Source organism: Cherax quadricarinatus, chromosome 27 (assembly GCF_038502225.1).
Source record: "Cherax quadricarinatus isolate ZL_2023a chromosome 27, ASM3850222v1, whole genome shotgun sequence".
NCBI classification, from domain to species: Eukaryota; Metazoa; Arthropoda; class Malacostraca; order Decapoda; family Parastacidae; genus Cherax; species Cherax quadricarinatus.
The window spans coordinates 18441105-18463068 of record NC_091318.1 but is presented as its reverse complement, the minus strand read 5'-3'; the positions used below and the strand labels follow the sequence as shown (position 1 = coordinate 18463068).

At 37.0% G+C, this 21964-nt stretch overlaps 1 protein-coding gene across 3 annotated transcripts in view; it reads right to left on the bottom strand.

The window, feature by feature from the left end:
• The window catches only part of LOC128691214 (WD repeat-containing protein 17-like), a 245478-nt gene extending 238256 nt beyond the window's left edge, over positions 1-7222 (bottom strand). The window contains exon 1 of one of the 3 annotated variants that reach the window (XM_053780080.2): positions 7094-7222. Coding sequence is in view for 1 of the 3 variants with exons in the window: in XM_053780078.2 (XP_053636053.2) it covers positions 4660-4892 (233 nt within the window). In the remaining 2 variants the exon portion in view is untranslated. Of the gene's footprint in view, positions 1-4659; positions 4908-7080 lie in introns of those variants that run through there. The other 2 variants (XM_053780079.2, XM_053780078.2) reach the window with 2 other exon arrangements.
• Positions 7223-21964: the final 14742 nt, after the last annotated feature.

Genomic DNA, 21964 nt, shown 5'->3' with positions numbered 1-21964 from the left:
AACATAAGCTTCAATATGCTATAAAACAATTAACCCTTTGAGGGTCGAGAGGTTCTCTCCCAAACTCGTTCTCAGGGTCGAAAAATTTAAAAAAAAAAAAACTATTTTTTTCTTAGGAAATGATAGAGAATCTTTTTCCGATCATAATGACACCAAAAGTATGAAATTTGATGGAAAACTTAGGGAATTACGCTCTCGCGAAGTTAGCTGTCTCGAAGTGGGCAATTTCGCCCACTTTGGGCCCTATTTTCACCCAATTCCAATGTTGCAGTTCACTAAGATCATAGCTATTTCCCTAGAACTCTATTTGTTCTATCAACTGAGTTCAAGAATCGGCCCATTTACCGATTTCAACTACTCAATAAAGTGGTCAGAAATTGGCAATTTGGGCAATTTCACAAGTTTTACAAGATGCCAATTTCGAAATAGGGTCCAAAATAAACAAGACAGACATTAATGGCACTAAAATAACATTTTATCTGTTCATTAGTCACATCTCTAGGCCCCTCTTACATTACTTTTGCTTTCCATTTTGAATTTTTATTCTCACAGAAAAGAGGTTTTCTGTTATATATACTACTGCATCATTGTAAAAACAGTATAAATGATATCAGTGCACTTGTGAAAGAATATCAGACTCACCAGTTAACATGTATTTTACGCGTGGCTTGATTTTTTACTCTTGAACATCGGCAAAAATCGATCATTTTCACTAATTTGATTTCAATTTCAAGGTACTTGTCATTGTGAAACCAATCAAAATCATCTCTATTTCTGTAATATATTTTCCATTCTATCAAATGAGACTAAGGAAACGAGAATACAACTATAAATACCACAGGAAAATACACTAGAAAGTCACTGTTTTAAACCAAAAACACAGTTGAAGTTTTTTTTCTCATTATGCACAGTGTGCTTCAGAATTTTTCTTATACTGCGCACACTAACCACACAGGCCCATTCTTTCATATGTAGGCCTGCCAGCTTTCTTCTACCAGAATTGAAGGTGCTAGAATTTAGGCGTACAAGTACGTGACCGACCCTGACTGCAATGACGTACTTGTACGTGACCGTCCCTCAAAGGGTTAACAAAAAATGTGAAAACAAAGAACATATTGCCATCATATTAGCAATAAATTAACCCTTTCAGGGTCCAGAGGCCGAATTTCAAAGTGTGCACAAGGGTCCAAGAATTTTCAAAAAATAATTTCATTTTTTCTTATGAAATGCTAGAGAATCTTTTTCTGAAGGTAATAAAACAAAAAGTATGAAATTTGATGGAAAATTGACGAAATTATGCTTTCGCGAATTTTGGTGTGTCAGCGATACTAACGCATCTGCGATTTTGCCAATTTTGACTCCCATTTTAGGCCAATTACATTACTCCAGTTGACCAAATTCTTAACTATTTCACTAGTATTACTTCTATTCTATCGATTGAGCACAAGAAATTGCCAACTCAACTGTTTTAACTACAAAATAAAGTGATCGGAAATTAGTAATTTGTCCAATTTAATGCAAAGTTCAAAATATTCTAATTTCAAAATAAGGTCCAGAATAAACAATGCAGGCATTCCTGGCACTAAACTAACATCAGTTACATTTTCAGGCTTTATATTGAATTCCATTTCAATTTTTTATTCACATAATGAATCTTTACTCAAACCAAAAAATAAAGATTTACTGTTATGCAATATTGTAATAATTGTATAAATAATATCACCACATTTGTGAATGTGTATCAAACCCACCAGCTGGTGTGAGGTCATTTGTTTACTCTTGAACATCAGCAAAAATTTAACATTTCTGCTTCTTTGAGCTCAGTTTCAAGCGATTTCCATTACTAAAACCAATGAAAATCTCTGTAATATATCTTCTATTCTACCAAATGAGACCAAGAAATCGCAAATACAACTATAAAAAACATACGAAAAAACACTGCAAAGTCGCTTTTAATCGAAAATTATGGTCTCAGTTTTTTTTTCATTATGCACTGTGTGCTGCAGGATTTGTTTTATGTGGTGCGCACATATCACATAGATGTATTCTCTCATATCTAGGCCCAAATTTACCGCTCACAGCCTATCAGAGTGAGCTGAGCTCATGGCGTAGATCTACGGTTTGGACCCTCAACGTATAGCCGTAAATCTATGGCACGGACCATGAAAGGGTTAAAGAGAGACTACAGTATTACCCAGTACTGTAGGTCTGGAACTGGTTTAGCCTACTCTAATAAGCTAATACATACTGGTGCAACTCTGTAACTGTGAATATAACTGTTGCATATTTATTAACAAGTTACTGTAGTATATTGATTAGAAAAACATATTTTAACAAAATTCACCCTTGTAACTTTTCCCAATGGACTTCCTATGGAATATCTATGAACTGCATCATATGGTATTTAAAACCAGTAAGCATGAATCACTGCAGCATTGTGTTTGTCATTTTATTTAACATATGTTCATAATAAGCCAAACTATCAGAGCATAAAACAAAATCACTGATTACACTGATGAAAATGCAGCAGAAGGTGAATCATAAAATCCATTCTCAATTAATTGGTAACACTAATACTCTTCAAGGTGTGTCATTCTCCATATTAAACTGTGTGTGTCAGTAATCTTGCACATTGGAGTAAGTGCCAGTCCATACTTAGCTACAGTCTGTGTGAAATACACATGAAAGTTGGTGTCATGGTCAGTATCCAAAGCATCAACAAAAATAAATTAAATTTTGAATGAGTGAATGTTCAAGACACTAAAAATTCTACTTGGATAAAGAACAGAAATGAAGTCCAGTACCTTGAATATATTGAAATCTACTGCAAACAGGAAGGCAATAGATGAAGCTCTACAGTACACTGAACATAAATCTTGTTCAACTATGCAATGAAATGAAATATAAAAAAGTGTACATAACAAGTAGTTCCATCAGCCAGGACATAATTCTAGAATTTCTCTATTGAAGGCCCAGACTAAAATTTCTCAGCCTACAGTAGGGAGCAGCCCTTAACAGCAAACTACCTGCTAAATAAAAAAATCCTGTCAATTACAAGCATCAATTGCAAGCATGAGCAAACACTCTGGCAACATCAAACAAGACACCAAAGCATATTCACAGACTCACAGGCACCCTAAAATATGTGGAGTTGAATTACACTAATGATACAATCTAAATATTGATCAATGTCTAGACTCCTCACTCTTACCTGAAGTGTCACATATGCAAGACTAAACCCAACTTAATTATAATGGCACTGGAAGTACCTAAGTCACTAAAAATCAGGTACCTTTCTAACCTTTATTTAAAAACTAGGTTGGGCCAGGTTGGACTCTCAAAAGATAATTGTGAAACTTTCCATAACTTGGCTGATGGTCTCTTTAAAACCAATGCTATAAAAATGAGGGAACTCCTAAAAGTTTGGAAACTTTGAAGCTCCCAGATGGTTTCTGAAATCATTGCTTTTCTGACATCCAGACTCTGACCAGGCCTCCTAAATTAAAGTACATGTAACAAGTACTACTATATTAGTGAATACTAAATATGAGTAAAAAGTTATAGGATTTATAGTACTTGCCACATTACATTTTCCTAAAACAGAAAGAAAAAGGCCAAGAATCCTGCCAAATTGCAAAATGTTTAATGGCTTCTGTTTTGCACTCACCCTTCATGGGTGATGCCACAAAGGGGCACTTGTGTCAAGAAATTAAATCCATCCTCCCTTTCCCTAGCTCAACCTTGATTGTCTCTCATTCCCCTGGCACTATATGACACCTATGAGTTTAATGCTTCATGATAATAATAATAAAATGTTTCATACTCTTATGAAAGGACAGTTGTACAATACTGTACCTTCTGAAGTGGTTTCTATCTACCAACCTTCTAGACATGCTGGCTCAGTGGCAGAGTGAGCTATCACAATCACAATTTAACAAGAGTGTAAAACTTCAGTTACACAGATCAGAGCAAATGGAACACTATTGCAGTGACTTTACATGATGTCCCATAGCTGAGTTGTTAACACACTCACTGAAGTCTGTAGTTTGATCCTTAAGACACCTGCTGTACATGGTCACCTATCAGTGAAATAGGTACCTGGGTGTTAGCTGACTAGTGTGGGTCACATCCAAGGGACAAAAGTGACCTAATTTGCCCAAAATGCTCTTCATAACAAGGGGGCTTTCTATATAGTATGTCACTTATGTCAGCTAGGTCTGTATACACTGTACATGTACTTGTAGAAATAAAAAAATTATTATTATTATTACTAGCTACAATGATGTCAGGAATGAGGTAAAGCATGGATTGGAAATTTTGATGATCCTTTCATACCCCTGATGGGACCTAATTAAGGTTCACAAGTTCTCAGTGTTTCGTAAACTCACTGACTTAATGCTAGTGCTCATGTCTAGTGGCTGTATAGCCATATGAATAATGCACACACAATTACACACATAAAACACAATATATATGAAAGAAAGAAAAAAACTGAGAGTAACTGAGCTGAAGGCAACTACTGTTGCCAACCAAAATGTGCAAGGCTGTTCTATCAGAAAGCAAGATCTTTAAAAGCATATATCTTTATCAGTTCACAAAAATCACAAAGCCATTTCCAAATATTAAAAAAATGCCCCAGAACATAGACTGATCACTTACAATGCCTGTACAGCTGAAAGAGTTGCCAGTTCAAATGCTGAGGCACTACAACCTTCAGTGTGCAGATTACTGTCCTTACTTAAGTGGATGCAACCTGAACACTCAGAGTCAGTGGTTGACCATGAACTCTCACTTAATAAAACATCCTCTACTTTTTCTACATATTTGTGAATGCCGTCAAAGGATGTCTTTTTCCAGCGCGACATACCTTGTTTCAGTTTCTCATTTGTCATTCACCACACAACTGATACTTGTCTACACTCTGTCTTAAAACAATTAAATATACAGGTGAAAAGGCAGAAAAAAAAATACTGACATATGAGATCCAACAGCAGAAAAAGTATACGTATACAGATATAGAATTAAATAAAAATATTAAATTTCTATGAGTAATAAAACTAAAATACATATTAACCCATGGTAATTTATTTAATATTTATATTTCTTCGCCCTAAAATTACAGTTATTCAATAACTAACTATAGTGTAACTGTAATACACAGAATATTAATACACTGTACATGTACCATCACCAGTTAAGCTTACAGAGAATGATCAAAGATCAGAAATCCCATCAATCATTTTATACAGTACCTGCACATGATGAACTAAATTTTTATGGCTTAGTTTGGACTAATCTATACAATATAACAAGTTAATGACAATATGTCAGGTTAAAGTACTCTTTTTGAATTTGCTTTATAAATAATTAATTTAATTTTTCTTTATTTTTTTTAACATATCAGTCATTTCCCACCGAGGCAGGGTGACCCAAAAACAAAGAAAAAACTTTCATCATCATTCAACACTTTCACCATCATTCATACATAATCACTGTACCTAGCAAAATTTTAACAGCATAAGGACTGTATCTTTCAAAACAAAATGCTGTAATAAAATACATGCATAGATAAAAAATATTTTTTCCAACTGGTCTTTCTAAAGTAAAATTTAGATGATTAACTTGAACAGGTAAAATAGAAAATAAAAAATTTAAGCATTTAACACATTAAACATTTAAGCATTTAACACATTAAACATTCACGTTTCATAACTGGGCAGCATTAATTTATGTAATTTTCCTATTTTTACCTCCTAAACCACCCGAATGATTGTAAACATACCATATCTTAAGTTAGTGTACTATTAAATGTTCAGTTAATCCTAAGTTTGTCTAAGATACTCTCCCAGTATGGCTTTAAAGGAAACAATGTATCATGCCAAGAAAATATGAATTCCATTACTAAATCTACCATTTATAATATTAAATGATTTCCAGTTCCTAACTTTTTTAAACCTAATTACGTATGTACCTAACTGGGAAGGTATCTAATTATGGACCTATTAATTATCTCAAATAAAACCTATATCAAAATAGTGTAAGCATTAGTATTAGTCGTGCCTAGGCACGATAATGGCATTTTTATCATTTCAATCTCGTAACATGTAAACCACTCATTGTAAGCTTTACAAGGAAATAAATGTTTGTATTTGTATTTGTAGCTGTAATTTGCTGCAAGAAAATGTTGCTATATGTTCTTGACATAGTCTCTGATGACTATTGAATCATACTGGGTGGCTAACCCCTTTAGAATACCAGAGTATATCCTGGGTATACCTGAGTATACCCTGAGCATACATGAGTATACCCTGGGTATACCTGAGTATACCCTGGGTATACCTGAGTATACCCTGGGATACCTGGGTTAAAAATCCAAACAAAGTTTTATAGTCCAATAAAGTCAAATATTACAATATACCTCTGACCAGTTTTGAGTTATTTTTACTCTTCAGCCTGACCTGATGCCAACTTTTTCTGTTAACTATTCAACCAGGTTGTTGCTATTAGCAGCCCACTGGTCCACATAACTATCAAAGTCTGGTTGTTCTGGCACATATCAGCAGTAGTAATCCAGTTTCCTCTTAATTTTTTACACTTGTACCATCAATATTATTGACATCTGCTAGTGGTAGATTAATTATATAGCCTTGATCTGTGGATGTTGACAGTGTTCTCTTAAAGTGCCTATGACAGCTCTACTTTTCACTATGTCTATTTTACACTTCCTCCCACATCTCTCCCTCTAGCATGTTGTTAAGGTTGTGCCAGTTCAAATATCTTCTGTGTATATATTATGAAGTACTGTACATCTCTCTTTGCTACAAACAGTACATTCTGAGTACTATTTCCATTACTGCATTACTACTGTTAACTGCTGAGCCCACATAGGCTCATAATCCAATTATATGCACCTACAAGATTTTTGACGCTGTGGTTTAACGCTTCCTTTTGATTATAATAATAATAATAATAATCTGACTCTGTGGTACATAATATACCAATTATATAATCACATCACTGTGGTCCTGTTGTTGCCACTGTAACTAAGACTAAACACTGACAACAGATAATAAAAAATACCTGAAACTATCACCTCTTTTTCTTTTACATGTGTTTAGTTTGCTTGAAGGTCAGCAAATAGCTTTTAACAGTTAAGAAAGACAAGTTTGTTCCAGCTGCTTCAGTCAGTCTGTACCAGCTATGTTTACACGCCTCTGTTGCCTAGCAACCGCACCATCAACATGCTTCTTCTGTTTTATTAAAATATATAAAAATATATATAAAATTGTGAAATTTTATGGAGTGAACGTGGCCAGTGTACTTAAATTAGCTATCAGATTAGTTTATTGATCTCCACAGTGAGATCCCCAGTGTATGTTTGTTTGTTTTTTGTTGGTCTGTGAATGCATTAAATAGGTCCACCCCTTTAAGTTTGGCTTGGAAAGGTATAAATAAAATAACCAGGAAAAAGACTGGCAATGTTGCTCATCCCTTTCCTCTTGAAAAAAGCAAATGACCTCATAAATGCTTTGTCCAAAACATCCAGGCATGAAAACCTTCCATCTCACATTAGAAAAAAAATTAGAGAGTGCTTCTGAAGAAATGTTGAAAATTATTAATTTTATGAGCCAAAATATTGATGAGAGTGATTGCCTCTTCACCGAGTATGAATTAGATAATGCATTAACTAATGGTCGATCAACTGCTCCTGGAGAGGATGGTATAAAGTATTATATTCTCAGAACTCTTAAGGCACGTGCCTGATTATCCTCAGTTGGCACTGTATAATACCAGTTACACTGAGGGAGTTCTTCCTACTTCCTGGACCAATAGTCTCATTGTGCCTATCCCTAAGCCCCAACAGCCTGATACAGGTGGCCCGGTGGCGTGGTGGCTAAAGCTCCCACTTCACACATGGAGGGCCTGGGTTCGATTCCCGGCGGGTGGAAACATTTCGACACGTTTCCTGTTCACCTAGCAGCAAATAGGTACCTGGGTGTTAGTCGACTGGTGTGGGTTGCATCCTGGGGGACAAGATTAAGGACCCCAATGGAAATAAGTTAGACAGTCCTCGATGACGCACTGACTTTCTTGGGTTATCCTGGGTGGCTAACCCTCCGGGGTTAAAAATCCGAACGAAATCTTATCTTACATTTTGACCGATCGCCTTAACTAGTTGTCTTCGTAAAAATTTTGAAAGAATGATGCTTAACAGACTATACTACAGAATCAGACACCAACTTTCCCCCTACCTCTATGGGTTCATGACAGGTAAGAGTGTGCAGAACTATATTTGTACATTTCTCACTGCACACACCTCTACTAGTTTTACCACTTTTCTTAATCTAAAATCTGCATTTGATATCGCGAACAGAACCGTTATACTACATGAATTAGCCAAAATGAATATTGGTGGTAGCTTACTCTGCTGGATAATAGGATACCTGTCAGATAGAGTATCCTCTGTCCTCTACCAAGGCTTCAGAAGTGAGTCGAAAGAAATCTTTAGGTACACCGCAGGGAGGAGTTCTTAGTCCCATGCTATTTAATATTCTGATTAATGCTCACCTAAACATATTGCTATAAGCTATGCTGATGACATCATGATACATACAACAGGGCATAAGAAGATAAGCACCATTCTTAACGAAGTTCAAGCAATTTGTAATCGACTAGGCCTCATAATATCCTCCTCAAAAACAAAGATATTAACAAGGAAACGACATCCCCCACCCATCTATTTGCAGGGTAAAAACATTAGCTACGTTAAAGCTTACATATATCTTGGTGTAGATGTACCTTTTAACAAATCAACTATGCCACAACTAAATAAGAAATGCAAAGCTAGGCTAAATGTTCTCAAAAGCTACAACCCCAACTATGGTGCTAACTGAGAATCGTGAGAATGATGTACATAGCCTATGTTAGGTCCTTAATTGATTATGCTGCTCCCATGTTGATATTAGCTAACGCGACGGTCTGGAGTTTTGAGACTCTCTGACTGCGGGTTCAAATCTCGCCCATGGTATGGTTTGTTTGCAATCGTGTCATTAAGATTTCGTGAGTCATGTTGACGGCTTTGAGGGGACTTGAGATAGAGTTCGTCACGGCCATGCTAGCGGGAGATTCGTCTGTAAAAACTTGCATTTGTGGACACAGTGGTGCCTATGCTAACCTTCCTATGGTGTAGAAATATACCTAGTTGGACTAATCTTATTGAAGCTAGCTGGCCCACTGGCTAACGCGACGGTCTGAAGTTTTGAGACTGACCGCGGGTTCAAATCCCGCCCGTGGTATGTTTTTTTTTTTAGCTAGAGAAAGTTCTCTCCGACCCTTGGAGTTAATGCAATATGAAGCTCTCAGAATTATTCTTGGGTGTCCCAAATCTACAAAGGTTCTTAATATGAGGAAGGAGCTTGGTATTTCTAGTATTAGTGATAGGATTGTTGAGATTAACACTGTACTCGGTATTAGAATTGTGAAGGCTTACTCAGCCCTGTAACAACTTCAGACAGTATTACCAAGGCTGGCTCCTCCTCAGGAAAATTAGTGAATAGAAAAAGAAATAATAACAGACAAACAAACACTTTATTATATAGAAAATATAAAACACTTAAATATGAAATATTAATCCTACATTAAAGAAAATGAAAAATGAAAAATATAAATGATAACTGAATTCAACGCTAATATATATAGGGATGTCTGGTGTTGGTGACACTGAGTGTTGTTGAAATCGTAGCAGTTGCTGATGATGGGGGGGGTCTCAGGTGTTGGTTACAACCCACCGGTTCGTTCTTCACAGTATAGTCTTGAGTATTCTGTCCCAGTGACAGGAAAGCAGGTTCTTTACCGCTGCAATGATGAGGGGTTACGTCCTGCAATTTCATACAGGTGCACAGGTAATTAAATCCAAAGAGGGGAAGTCTCAGGACGTTAGTCCATCTCCATCAGTTCTGCTCGTTGATTGGCAGGTGACCCTCTCTGTCATCCAAGCTGGAAAGATAGACAGGTTACCCACTGCTTAAGAAATCACTCTCCATGATAAGTACAATACCTAAAAGATGTGGTGATTATTACAACAGTCAACCTAGAGCAAGACTGAAAGGACTAAGTTTATTATTGGTCAAAAGTGAAACTTTTAACCAATAAATCCACTAGAATACAAGGCAGGCATGTACTTATAGTAGTGCTGGGAGCTGTGAGTCTAGTGATTACTGTTTGTACCAGAGCCCCACCCGTCAGCTTTGGGGGGGGGGGGGAAGAAGGAGGGGAAGGGATAGTGGAAGCTAGACTGACCCTACCTTAACAAGCAGCCGGCAGTCAAACTATCACTTTCGGGGTGGGGGGAAAAAAGGCGGGAGCTTGACTTACCCTACCTTAACAAGTAGCCGGCAATGAAACTAATGTTGCTATATACTCCCTCTCTACTCCTATCTATTGAAATTTTCACTCACACTCCCCCATACCAAGACTTATAGTCAAGGAGTATAAGAAGAATAGGCGAGGAAAAAGTTCTAACATGTGGAAGTTGCGTAAGGCAAGAAATCTTCTACTGACCGTCACGACTTAACCAGTCAGAGAAATAATTGGATGAACCATTGATATACACAATATGGAACTTAAAAGCCTGGAGTGCCAATGTCCACCTCAAGAGGCAACTGTTGGTTCCCTTAAAAGTTTCTAGGTATATCAAAGGTTTGTGATCCATTTCTAAAATGAATTCTTTTCCCAGCAAATAAAATTTAAGTTTGGAGATACCCCACACAAGGGCCAAACATTCCTTTTCTATGGTGGAGTATCTCGTTTCTGCGGGAAGGAGTTTCCGACTTAGGAAGCATACAGGGAAGGGAGTACCATCATGGTATTGTAGTAGCACTGCACCTAAGCCAGTATTGGAGGCATCAGTTCTTAAACAAAATGTTTTATTAATATCTGGAATCTTAAGTATAGGGTCTTTCGAAAAGATACTTTTAATCTCATTAAACTATTCCCGAGCTACGTCGGAAAGTTCAAGAGGTTCCTTCACAGACTTTTTAAGGAAGTCGGATAAGATGCCTGTAAGATCAGTAAGGTTCGGGATAAACTGTGCATAAAAATTTACAGAACCAAGAAAGCTACGCATGAGCTTCTTGGTTTTGGGGAATTTAAATTCTAATAAAGCTTTGATCTTACTGGGGAGAGGCTGCAGAGAGTTATTAGAAAGCATCAGTCCAAGATATCTAATCTTGTTATACCCAAGGAAGCATTTCTTTGGCTTGGCAGTGAGGCCATGTGAGCGTAACCTACGCAAAACTGATGTTAATGTTTGGATATGTTCGCCCCACGTGGATGTCATTACGTAAATGTTATCAAAATAAACTGAAACGTTTGGCATATTACCCAAGACCTTTCTCATCAGTCTCACGTAGGTAGCACAGGCAGTTACCAAACCGAAGGGCATAGTTCTATATTGCATCAGTCCTTGGTGTGTAGGAAAAGCGGTGTACTGCTTAGAAGAAGGATTTATTTATTTATTTATTTTATTTATTTATTTATTTATTTCCAATTTGTGCACACATACAGAGGTACAAAAAAATACAGATAAGAGCAGTATGCCAAAGCCACTTATACTATGCATAGCATTACGGGCTGGCTTAAAATTAACTTAAGATTAACTAAGCAATGATTATTATTATTATTATAATCAAAAAGAAGCGCTAAGCCACAAGGACTATACAGCGCTGCTACTAAGCAATGATGAAATCAGTGATAAAACATTAATGTAAACAGATAACTATAAAGCACAAGTGAGTATTACAAAGACAGGTCATATGGTTGCATTCAGTTAGGTAGTGATTCTGTTTGGTAGTGTATTTAAAAAATAATAAAGTTAGATTGGGTTTTAGGTTTAACATTTATGTGATATAATTGTGAGAAACATTTAAGATATACAATTTATAATGTTCAGTTATTCAGTATTTATTTGGTTTTGGGTGAGTAAGTAATCTTTGAGAAGAGACTTGAATTTATAAACAGGTTGTGTTTCTTTTATATTTACAGGTAATGAATTCCAGATTTTAGGGCCTTTTATGTGCATTGAGTTTTTGCATAGTGTGAGATGGACACGAGGAACATCAAAGAGTGATCTGTGCCTTGTGTTATGGTCATGTGTTCTGTTGAGGTTGGCAAGGAGATGTTTGAGGGGAGGGTTAATATCAGAGTTAAGTGTTCTATGTATGTAATAGGTGCAGTAATAAGTATGGATGTTTTGTATGGTGAGTAGGTTTAGTGTATTGAATATTGGTGGAGTGTGCTGCCTGTAGTGAGAATTTGTTATCATTCTAACTGCAGCCTTTTGTTGGGTAATTAGTGGTCTGAGATGGTTAATTGTTGTTGAGCCCCATGCACAAATTCCATAGGTGAGATAGGGGTAAATAAGAGAGTGATATAGGGCCAGGAGGGCTGACTGTGGAACATAGTACCGTATCTTCGATAGTATGCCTACAGTCTTGGAAATTTTCTTAGAAATTTGATGTATATGTGTATGAAATTTGAGTCTATTATCAAGGTGGATTCCTAAGAATTTTCCCTCTGTTAGTTTTGTGATAGGTGATCCATTTATCATTATGTTAAGAGGGACATCTGTAGCTCTGTTACCAAACTGAATGAAGTAGGTTTTGTCAATGTTTAGTGTAAGTTTGTTAGTCCTCATCCAGGTAGATATTTTCTGTAATTCGGTATTTACAGTATTGGCTAGCGTGACTGGGCTCGGGTGAGAGAAGACGTATGTAGTGTCATCTGCAAATAGTGTGGGTTTGAGTAATTGCGAAGCATTTGGAAGGTCATTTATGTATAGGAGAAAGAGAAGAGGGCCAAGGACACTTCCCTGTGGGACACCAACTGTAATTGGTTGTGCAGAAGAGTTTGCCCCATTTGCGTACACATATTGGCTTCTGTTGCTGAGGTAAGACTTGAGGTAGTTGAGGGAGTGCCCTCTTATACCATAGTGTGACAATTTTACGTGGAGCAAGTCATGGTCAACTGTATCAAAAGCTTTACGTAAGTCAATGAAGATCCCCAGTGGGACTTCTTTTTTCTCTATTGCAGTGTATATATGTTCTAGCATGTGTATAATAGCATCATTAGTATTTTTATTAGGCCTGAATCCAAATTGGCAGGGGTTGAGTATGTTTTGGGAGATAAGGTAGGAGTAGATTCGTTTATGAATTAATTTTTCGAAGATTTTTGAGAGAGGGTGTAAGTTGGATATTGGCCTATAGTTATTCAACTCTGTTTGGTCTCCTCCTTTGTGGATCGGGGTGACCCTTGCTATTTTGAGTACTGTAGGGAAGGTGGAGGATTCAATGGATTTGTTAAAGAGTGTTGCAATGATTGGTGATAGCACTTGTGACACTTTTTTGTATATAAGGGGTGGTAAGGTATTTAAATCTCCTGCCTTGTTTTTTAGTGCGTTGATAATAAGGGAGACTTCGTATGGGTTAGTCGGAGCTAGGAACAGTGTGTTCGGGTAGTTGCCGGTGAGGTAGTCATTTGGTGGGGTATCTGAGCTTGGGATTTTATTGGCAAGGTTTTGTCCTATAGTGGAGAAGAAATCATTGAGTCTGTTTGCTGTTTCTGTTGGTGGGAGTTGGGGTTCATCTGTTTTTGCTAATTTTATTTCGCTATTTCGTGATATCTTTTTTGTTCCCAGAATTTCTGATAGGGTTTTCCAGGTCTTTTTTATATCACCTCGTAAGTTGGATAATCTGTTCTCATAATACAATTTTTTTGCCCTTCTTATCAGGCTGGTTAGGATTGACGAGTAACGTTTTGTTTGGTCTCTGGTTATGTGACCCATTCTGTACTGTTTTTCATATTGGTGTTTTGTATTTATGGATTTGAGAATGCTGGGTGTTAGCCAGGGACTGTTCAGTCTCTTTGCTGTCATCTGTTTAGTTTTTTTAGGGCAGTGCTTGTTATAGAGGTATTGGGTTTTTTTTAGAAAATTATTAATACATTCGTCAATATCTGTATAGGTTTCTAGCTCAGTGTACCAATCAATGTTTGCTATTGCTGTTGTGAAGTTATTAATGGCTGCCTCATTGTGAAGTCTGAAGGTGACTTTAGTAGTGTCTTGGGGTAGTTTACCAAGAGTTGTTATGAGGAAAGTAGGGTAGTGGTCTGTGGTATTATCTGTAATTATGCCTGATTTTAAAGGGGATATGGTGTTGGTCCAGATGTGGTCAAGTAGGGAAACACTAGTCTCTGTAACTCTTGTAGGTTTTGTTACTGTTGGTAGTAACATACAGTTACTCATTGTGTTTGTGAATTCAGTAACGTGTGGGTCCTGGTCTTGCAGGAGATTTATATTGAAGTCACCTGAGAGTAGTAAGTGATCTTTGTTCATGCGTGCATCAGTTATCAGACTTCCTAGATTTTGACTAAATTGGCTAATGTTTGACTGTGGAACTCTGTAGATGTTTATCAATGTGAGAGGTTTTTGTAGGTACTTTGATTTGAATTTAGCTATTATATATTCCCCATGTTCATCCCTTGTGCAAGTATTAGTGATACATTCTAGTTGGTCTGAGTAGTATATGGCTGTGCCACCCCCTTGTTGATCAGGCCTACAGTTGTGTATGGCTGTGTAACCAGGAATGGCATAGACATCTGTACTATCAGGCTTTAGCCAGGTTTCAGTTAGTGTAATGATGGACATATTGGCATGTAAGGAATTTAGTAATGCTATGAGGTCATCGTAATGCTTGCTTAAAGATCTGATATTGTAGTTAAATATAGTTATGTTGTTGTTGGCACTGAGAAGTGCCTTTGATTGTTCTGCAGTGTAGTAATTACAGTTACTGTTTGATTCATTTAAGTCATTAAATAAGAGGTTGGTATCAGGATCAATGCTTGTAATCATAAGATTTGTAGTGAATCTATAGTTTGAATTAAGTATAAAACAAAGTAAATAGTCTTAAGCTAAAAAATAGCACCTGGATTATTTAACAAATGTAAAATAATGAGCTAAGGGACTAATACAAATAAAGTGATGATCAAATAGTGGAGCTTGGGAATATGATAGTAGGTAGTACTATAAAGGTAATTTTTTAAAGTTAGAATTATAGTATAAAATTATAATATAAAAGGGACTAATATAGGTTGTGGTGACCAATAAAGTGGTAATCAAAAAAATGAGCTTTGGAATATAATGGCAAAATTGTGAACTTATTCTACTTTAGCACCTAAGAATAGCACCTTGATTATTTTAACAATTGTGAATATATAAACTAGGATAGTTATATAAAGCTAAAATAAAGGAGAAAACATATAAGGGACTAAAATTAAGTAATGGTTAACAAAGTTAAATGGACAGATGGTAGGAATTATAATATAAACTTATAATATAAAAATACAATTTGAAATGGTACTTGCAATTGCACTAGAGTCTGGTATAGGTTGTTGACAAGATCAAGATTATACCTAGATTTAAATTGACAAAATAAAATTCACAATTAAAGTACCAAAAGAATAATAGTAAAAAAAATAACAATGGTAATGTCTTGATTATAATATGATAGTAAGAGGGTAGACAGGTACACAGGTACAAGGGATAATATAAAGGTTGGGGTTGAATATAAAAACTTGAAAATTTGGCTACAAAATGTTATGAGAAGTATAAAATAATGTTTAATGTACAAAATTAAAATTGACTGGTAGTAAATATGGTGTTTAATAAAATTTTAGTAAGTAATAATGATTACAAAAAAGTGAAAAAGTAATGTTTATTTCATTCAATATTGCACTGGTAGTTATACTTGAGGTTATATGGCAGTACAAGGTAATTAAGAGTAATCTAGGATAGTAAATGTGGTATTAAAACAGGTAAAGGTAATTAGACAAGTAATGGTTATTAAATGTCAAAATTGTTAAGAGTAAATTGAAATTTTAGTAAAAATGATATTTATTAATTTTAGTAAGTAATATCAATTGATAGTATTTAAAAAAAAAAAATATGAGGTAGTAATATGGACAGAGAAAGTATCAATTCAGCTAATGTTTAAGCGAACAATAGTAAATAACAAAATCACATAAGGTGACCTATGCTTACTAGTAAAATCACAAAATGAGGTAGTTGATTATTTAATTACTAAGAGATTGTACAATGAAATTTGAACAATAATGGAGCAAAACGTACACTACACTACGTAGGCTTTTTAGTTGGACATTGTTTAGTTATTCTCTGTAAGATTGGTATCCCTGAGAAATCGTGATAGGTCATTCTCGTTCGTGATTGTGTACAGTTGACCTACATTTGTTTTCCTAACTAGAATTTTCCCATCCCGTGTGAAGCATTGGTGTATTGTGTCATTATTCTCTCGCTTAAGTTTTCTGACTCTATACTTGATGATATGCCTGCGCAATATCAATCTCTGAAAAGAAGGAAGCTTCATAAAATTTGTGTAGATCGCTATCTATTAAGGGCATAGGCTCAGCATCCCACCGAGTTATAGCATTAAGGCCTCTGAAGTCAATAGCAAGTCTATATGAATTATCCTCCTTCTTAACCACGACTACTGGTGAACAATATGAAGATACTGAAGGTTCAATGATCTTTAGTTTTAATAATTTGTCTACCTCTCGGTCAAATGCATCCCTAAGGTGAACTGGAACTGGGTATAATTTTCGTTTGATAGGATTGTCCGTCACTAAGTCAATCTTATGGACTACCGTGGAGGTAACACCTGGAATATCAGTAAAGTCGTCTGAAAAGTTACTCACACATTGAAATAGTTCATGTCTCTTATGGTCATCCAAAGATTCATTAATATTAATGTTGGTTGCGTCCGAGTGGTCAAAAGTCACCAAGTCATGTAGTTCTTCCTCATAGTCTAAGTTAGAGGTGTCAATTACGCACACCTTACATTCTTCAGTTGTCTTATCAAGTTCGTGTGGAAAAACTAAGTCAAAGTTATTAAGGCAGTTAACCGAATTTCTTCGGTAATATTTCTTAAGGATGTTGATATGATAAAGTTTAGGTTTCCCCTTGACTTCTATGAGGTAGTCAACTTTCCCACAAATTTTTATTACATGTACTTTATATGGACCTTTCCATGCTACTAATAATTTATTTGACTTGATAGGCAAAAGTACAAGAACTTCATCTCCTACTTTAAAACTTCTCCTCTGACTTTTGGAATCAAAATAGGTTTTGTACTGGTCCATTGACAAGCTTAGGTTTTTCGAAACTATGTCAGAGGTCTCCTCAAGTTTGGATCTAAGGTCAAGGAGAAACTGGTAAGAAGACTGAACCTCAGCACTCATCTCCTCATTAGTCCATAAGTCATGAAGGATGGACAATGGGCCTCTGGCCTGTCTACCATAGAGAAGTTCAAAAGGTGAAAACCCCAAAGAGTCACTGGGAACTTCCCTCATGGCAAACAAAGCACAGGGTAGGTAACGATGCCACTCCTTAGGTTTAAGGGAGCAAAGTTTCCTTAAAATGGACTTGAGAATCGAATGCTGGCGCTCAATCCTCCCATTACAGCTGGGATTATAGGGTGTGGTGAAGAGAGGCTTCACTCCCAGAAGTTGGTATAGATGTTGCATTAAGTCAGATGTGAATTGTGTCCCACGGTCAGACAAAATTTCTCTAGGGATGCCCACTCTGGAGAAGATGGACAAAAGGGCTTCAGCTACCTCTGTAGTAGTTATGGTCTTTAAGGGTATGGCTTCAGGGAAACTCGAAGCATAATCAACTAATGTTAATATATATCTATGTCCCCCAGATGACAGTGGAGATAAAGGACCAACGATGTCAATAGCTACTCTTTCAAAAGGTACCGTAAAGACTGGCATTTTGACCATAGGTACTCGCCTGGTACCTCGGGAGGATGACAGTTGGCAAACTTTACACGATCTACAATAGGTAGTGATATCTGAGGACATTTTTGGCCAAAAATAGGTTTCCCTAATTTTATTTAAGGTTTTACGATGCGAGAAATGTCCGGCCACTGGCAGGTCATGAGCCATTTTAAGAATAGTCTCTCTGCATTGACTTGGAACAACTAAGATGGAATAGTCTATCTCATCTGAATTTAATTTGAATACTGACTTGTACAAAATACCTTTTATATATTCAAATTTATATGAAAAGTTTTTCCTTTGGATAACTTGATTTTGTTTAGCGGCATTATGGCAATTCTGAAGAGAAGGGCAATTACTTTGTAAATTGACAAAGGAGTCCTTCGATATATCTAAAGGCCTAAAGTCAGGGAAAATCAAAGGATGGACAGTAGGAGAAACCTGGGCTTTGGTCTGAGCCCTAGTCAAGACATTTATGGTATCGGAGGTGATATCTTCACTTTCATCTAACAAGTGAACCGGTGATCCTACTACCTCGCTTTCGAGAGTAGCATCACTGGTTTTTAATCCCACATGAATCTCACGAGACATTGTCTCATCTGAACTTTCGAGGTGCTTCTCTGACTCTACAGGAAGAGAATCTGAAACACTTATGTCCACCTTTGGTGATGAAAGGTCAACCTCAGAAGGAAGAATGGCACCTTTTACATTACCTATTAGTACGGAGCAAGAAGTGATGGGAACTAGTACGGCTTCAGACCAACCTGTGAACCATTTAGACCTAATGTAACAACGGATGGTAGGAAAAGTGTCCGTACGGCCCAAGTAGTCTGAAAGTATAGCAGAGGAATGAGTTTCTTTAAGGTTAGGGAACAGCTTATCAGAAATGACTATACATGTGCATCCAGTGTCTCGTAAAATGGTAGATACATTAAGTCCATTAACTGTTCCTGAACAGAAGGGTGCTTTGTCATTAAAGTCTTTAAAACATCTTCCAACTTTTTGAACGTTCTTAGAAGGACAATCTGGACGTTTATGTCCCTTAACACCACACAAATGACAAACAGGAATTAAAGAAGTCATTTTACGTTCCACTAGAGGCTTTGATTTCTTAAGGTCTGATGAACCCTTGCCCTTAGGGTTCGATCTCTTTAGGTCTTTATAGGAATTGTGAGCCTCAGCATACAGGTCAGCAGCCTCAGCAACTTCCTCAGCTTTAATCAGGTTACGTTCTCTAATGAATGTTCGTATCTGGTGAGGAAGAGCTGTCAGGAACTGGTCAGCAACCATGAAGTCTCTAAGAGATTCATAACTGTGATCAATTCCTGAACTCTCTATCCAAAAGTCGAACAAACGAGTGTTACCTGTAACTGCTGAAAGTTCTGGCCCGGCTGTAAGATGGCATACCTGAAATCTTTCTTGTAAGAATTAGTGGTTTTTTGGTATGCTTTAAGGATTACCTTCTTCAGTAGGTTATAATTACATATAATATCCTGCGACAAAGTTGCACAGATATTCAAAGCTGTACCGAAAAATAACATTCCTAACCTGGTAGCCCAGGTGTCAGCAGGCCATTCACAGAGGGTAGCGGTATTTTCAAACCTGATAATGTATGAAGTTATGTCTTCCCCCTCTGTGAAGGGAGGTAAATTAGGTGTTGGAATATGTGCACTAGCTGCATGATGTTCAATTACTCCTTCCTCTAATTGTTGTTGTGTAAGAGTTAACTTTCTATTCTCTAATTCAAGGCGAGATTTTTCGAGCTCGCGATCCTTTTCTCTCTATTAACTCAAGTTCTCTAGCTTTTTCCTCACGTTCTCTAGCTTTTTCCTCATGTTCTCTAGCTTTTTCCTCATGTTCTCTATCCTTTGCTCTTTCCTCAAGTTCTCTTAATTTAACCTGTTCTCTCACGTATCTTAGCTTGTTCCTCACGTATTTTAGCTTGTTCCTCACGTTCCCTATCCTTTGCTCTTTCCTCAAGTTCTCTTAATTTAACTTGTTCTTCACGTACTCTAGCTCTCTCCTCACGATCAAGTCTATCACGCTCCTTTTTGTCTTCTCTCTCTCTCTTTCTAACTGTCTTTCTTGGATTTCTCTCTCAATTCTCTCTCTCCTTTTTCTCTTCTCTTTCAATTCTCTCTCTCTCTCCTTTTCTTCTTCTCTTTCCCTTTCTAACTGACTTTCTTCTCTCTCAATTCTCTCTCTTTCAAGTCTTTCCTGGATTTTAGCACTAATGAAAGATTCTAAATTTTTCCCTGTTATTCCTAACTTACTTCCAGCATTCATCCAAAACTGGTATTCATCCATACTTGCAAGAATAACTTAAACTATCAGGGGAAATGAAACGGGTATTAAAGAAAACGGAGGGTTCAATTCCTGCTCCGCTCAAACTGTAAGTAAACCAGAGGGCTCGATCCCTACTTCAATTAAACAATATGTATTAATTAAAACGAAGGGTTCTATGCCGGCTCAGAGCAAACAGTAAGTACAATGGGGTCACTTGACCATCCAATCTTCTCACCAACAAATCAAGAGTGCCCTATGACAGTTCCCTTGATATAATAAAGAGCTCAATGAAACAAATTGTCACTGGAAAATCTCGGGTCCCTAGAGTCTAATCCTCCAAAGTGTTTCAAGCTCACACAGAAATAGATGGCAGAATTAACTAGTATTCCTGCCTTGACTTGACTTACAATAAATTGAGACTAACAGCCACCAAATCTTTTAAATACCTGTACTGTAGTCCTACCATAGAGAATGATTACTCATGGCTGGTGGTAACCATCTGTGGTATGCGGCATTGAAGTTCCAATGGTAGATTCGAGATGGAGTTGAATCTTGATTCAGTAGAGTTGATCCTGGCAAGGTCGCCACTTGTGAAGGCTTACTCAGCCCTGTAACAACTTCAGACAGTATTACCAAGGCTGGCTCCTCCTCAGGAAAATTAGTGAATAGAAAAAGAAATGATAAAAGACAAACATAAACACTTTATTATATAGAAAATATAAAACACTTAAATATGAAATATTAATCCTACATTAAAGAAAATGAAAAATGAAAAATATAAATGATAACTGAATTCAATGCTAATATATATAGGGGTGTCTGGTGTTGGTAACACTGAGTGTTGTTGAAATCGTAGCAGTTGCTGATGATGGGGGGGGGTCTCAGGTGTTGGTTACAACCCACCGGTTCGTTCTTCACAGTATAGTCTTGAGTATTCTGTCCCGATGACAGGAAAGCAGGTTCTTTACCGCTGCAATGATGAGGGGTTACGTCCTGCAATTTCATACAGGTGCACAGGTAATTAAATCCAAAAAGGGAAAGTCTCAGGACGTTAGTCCATCTCCATCAGTTCTGCTCGTTGATTGGCAGGTGACCCTCTCTGTCATCCAAGCTGGAAAGATAGACAGGTTACCCACTGCTTAAGAAATCACTCTCCATGATAAGTACAATACCTAAAAGATGTGGTGATTATTAAAACAGTCAACCTAGAGCAAGACTGAAAGGACTAAGTTTATTATTGGTCAAAAGTGAAGCTTTTAACCAATAAATCCACTAGAATACAAGGCAGGCATGTACTTACAGTAGTGCTGGGAGCTGTGAGTCTAGTGATTACTGTTTGGACCGGAGCCCCACACGTCACCTTTCGGGGGGAGGGGAAGAAGGAGGGGAAGGGATAGCGGGAGCTAGACTGACCCTACCTTAACAAGCAGCCGGCAGTCAAACTATCACTTTCCGGGTGGGGGAAAAAAGGTGGGAGCTTGACTTACCCTACCTTAACAAGTAGCCGGCAATGAAACTATTGTTACTATATACTCCCTCTCTACTCCTATCTATTGAACTTTTCCCTCACAGAATGTTAAGAAATGAACCAGACACTGTCACAATGAATCTTACCAAGTGTCTAGAGGTAAATACACACAGATCTAAATGGATTGTGAAAACATGCAATTACATTAAGTTTTATAACCTGCATGAACTGTATCTCTGTAGGCAACAAGAGCATTTCACCCCTCCATGGAAGATGTGTTCATTTAATATCACATACATGCAAGTGCCTCTCAAGAAGCTCATTGCTAGTAATCCCTTCCTTAAATCACTTGTTAAAGCAACT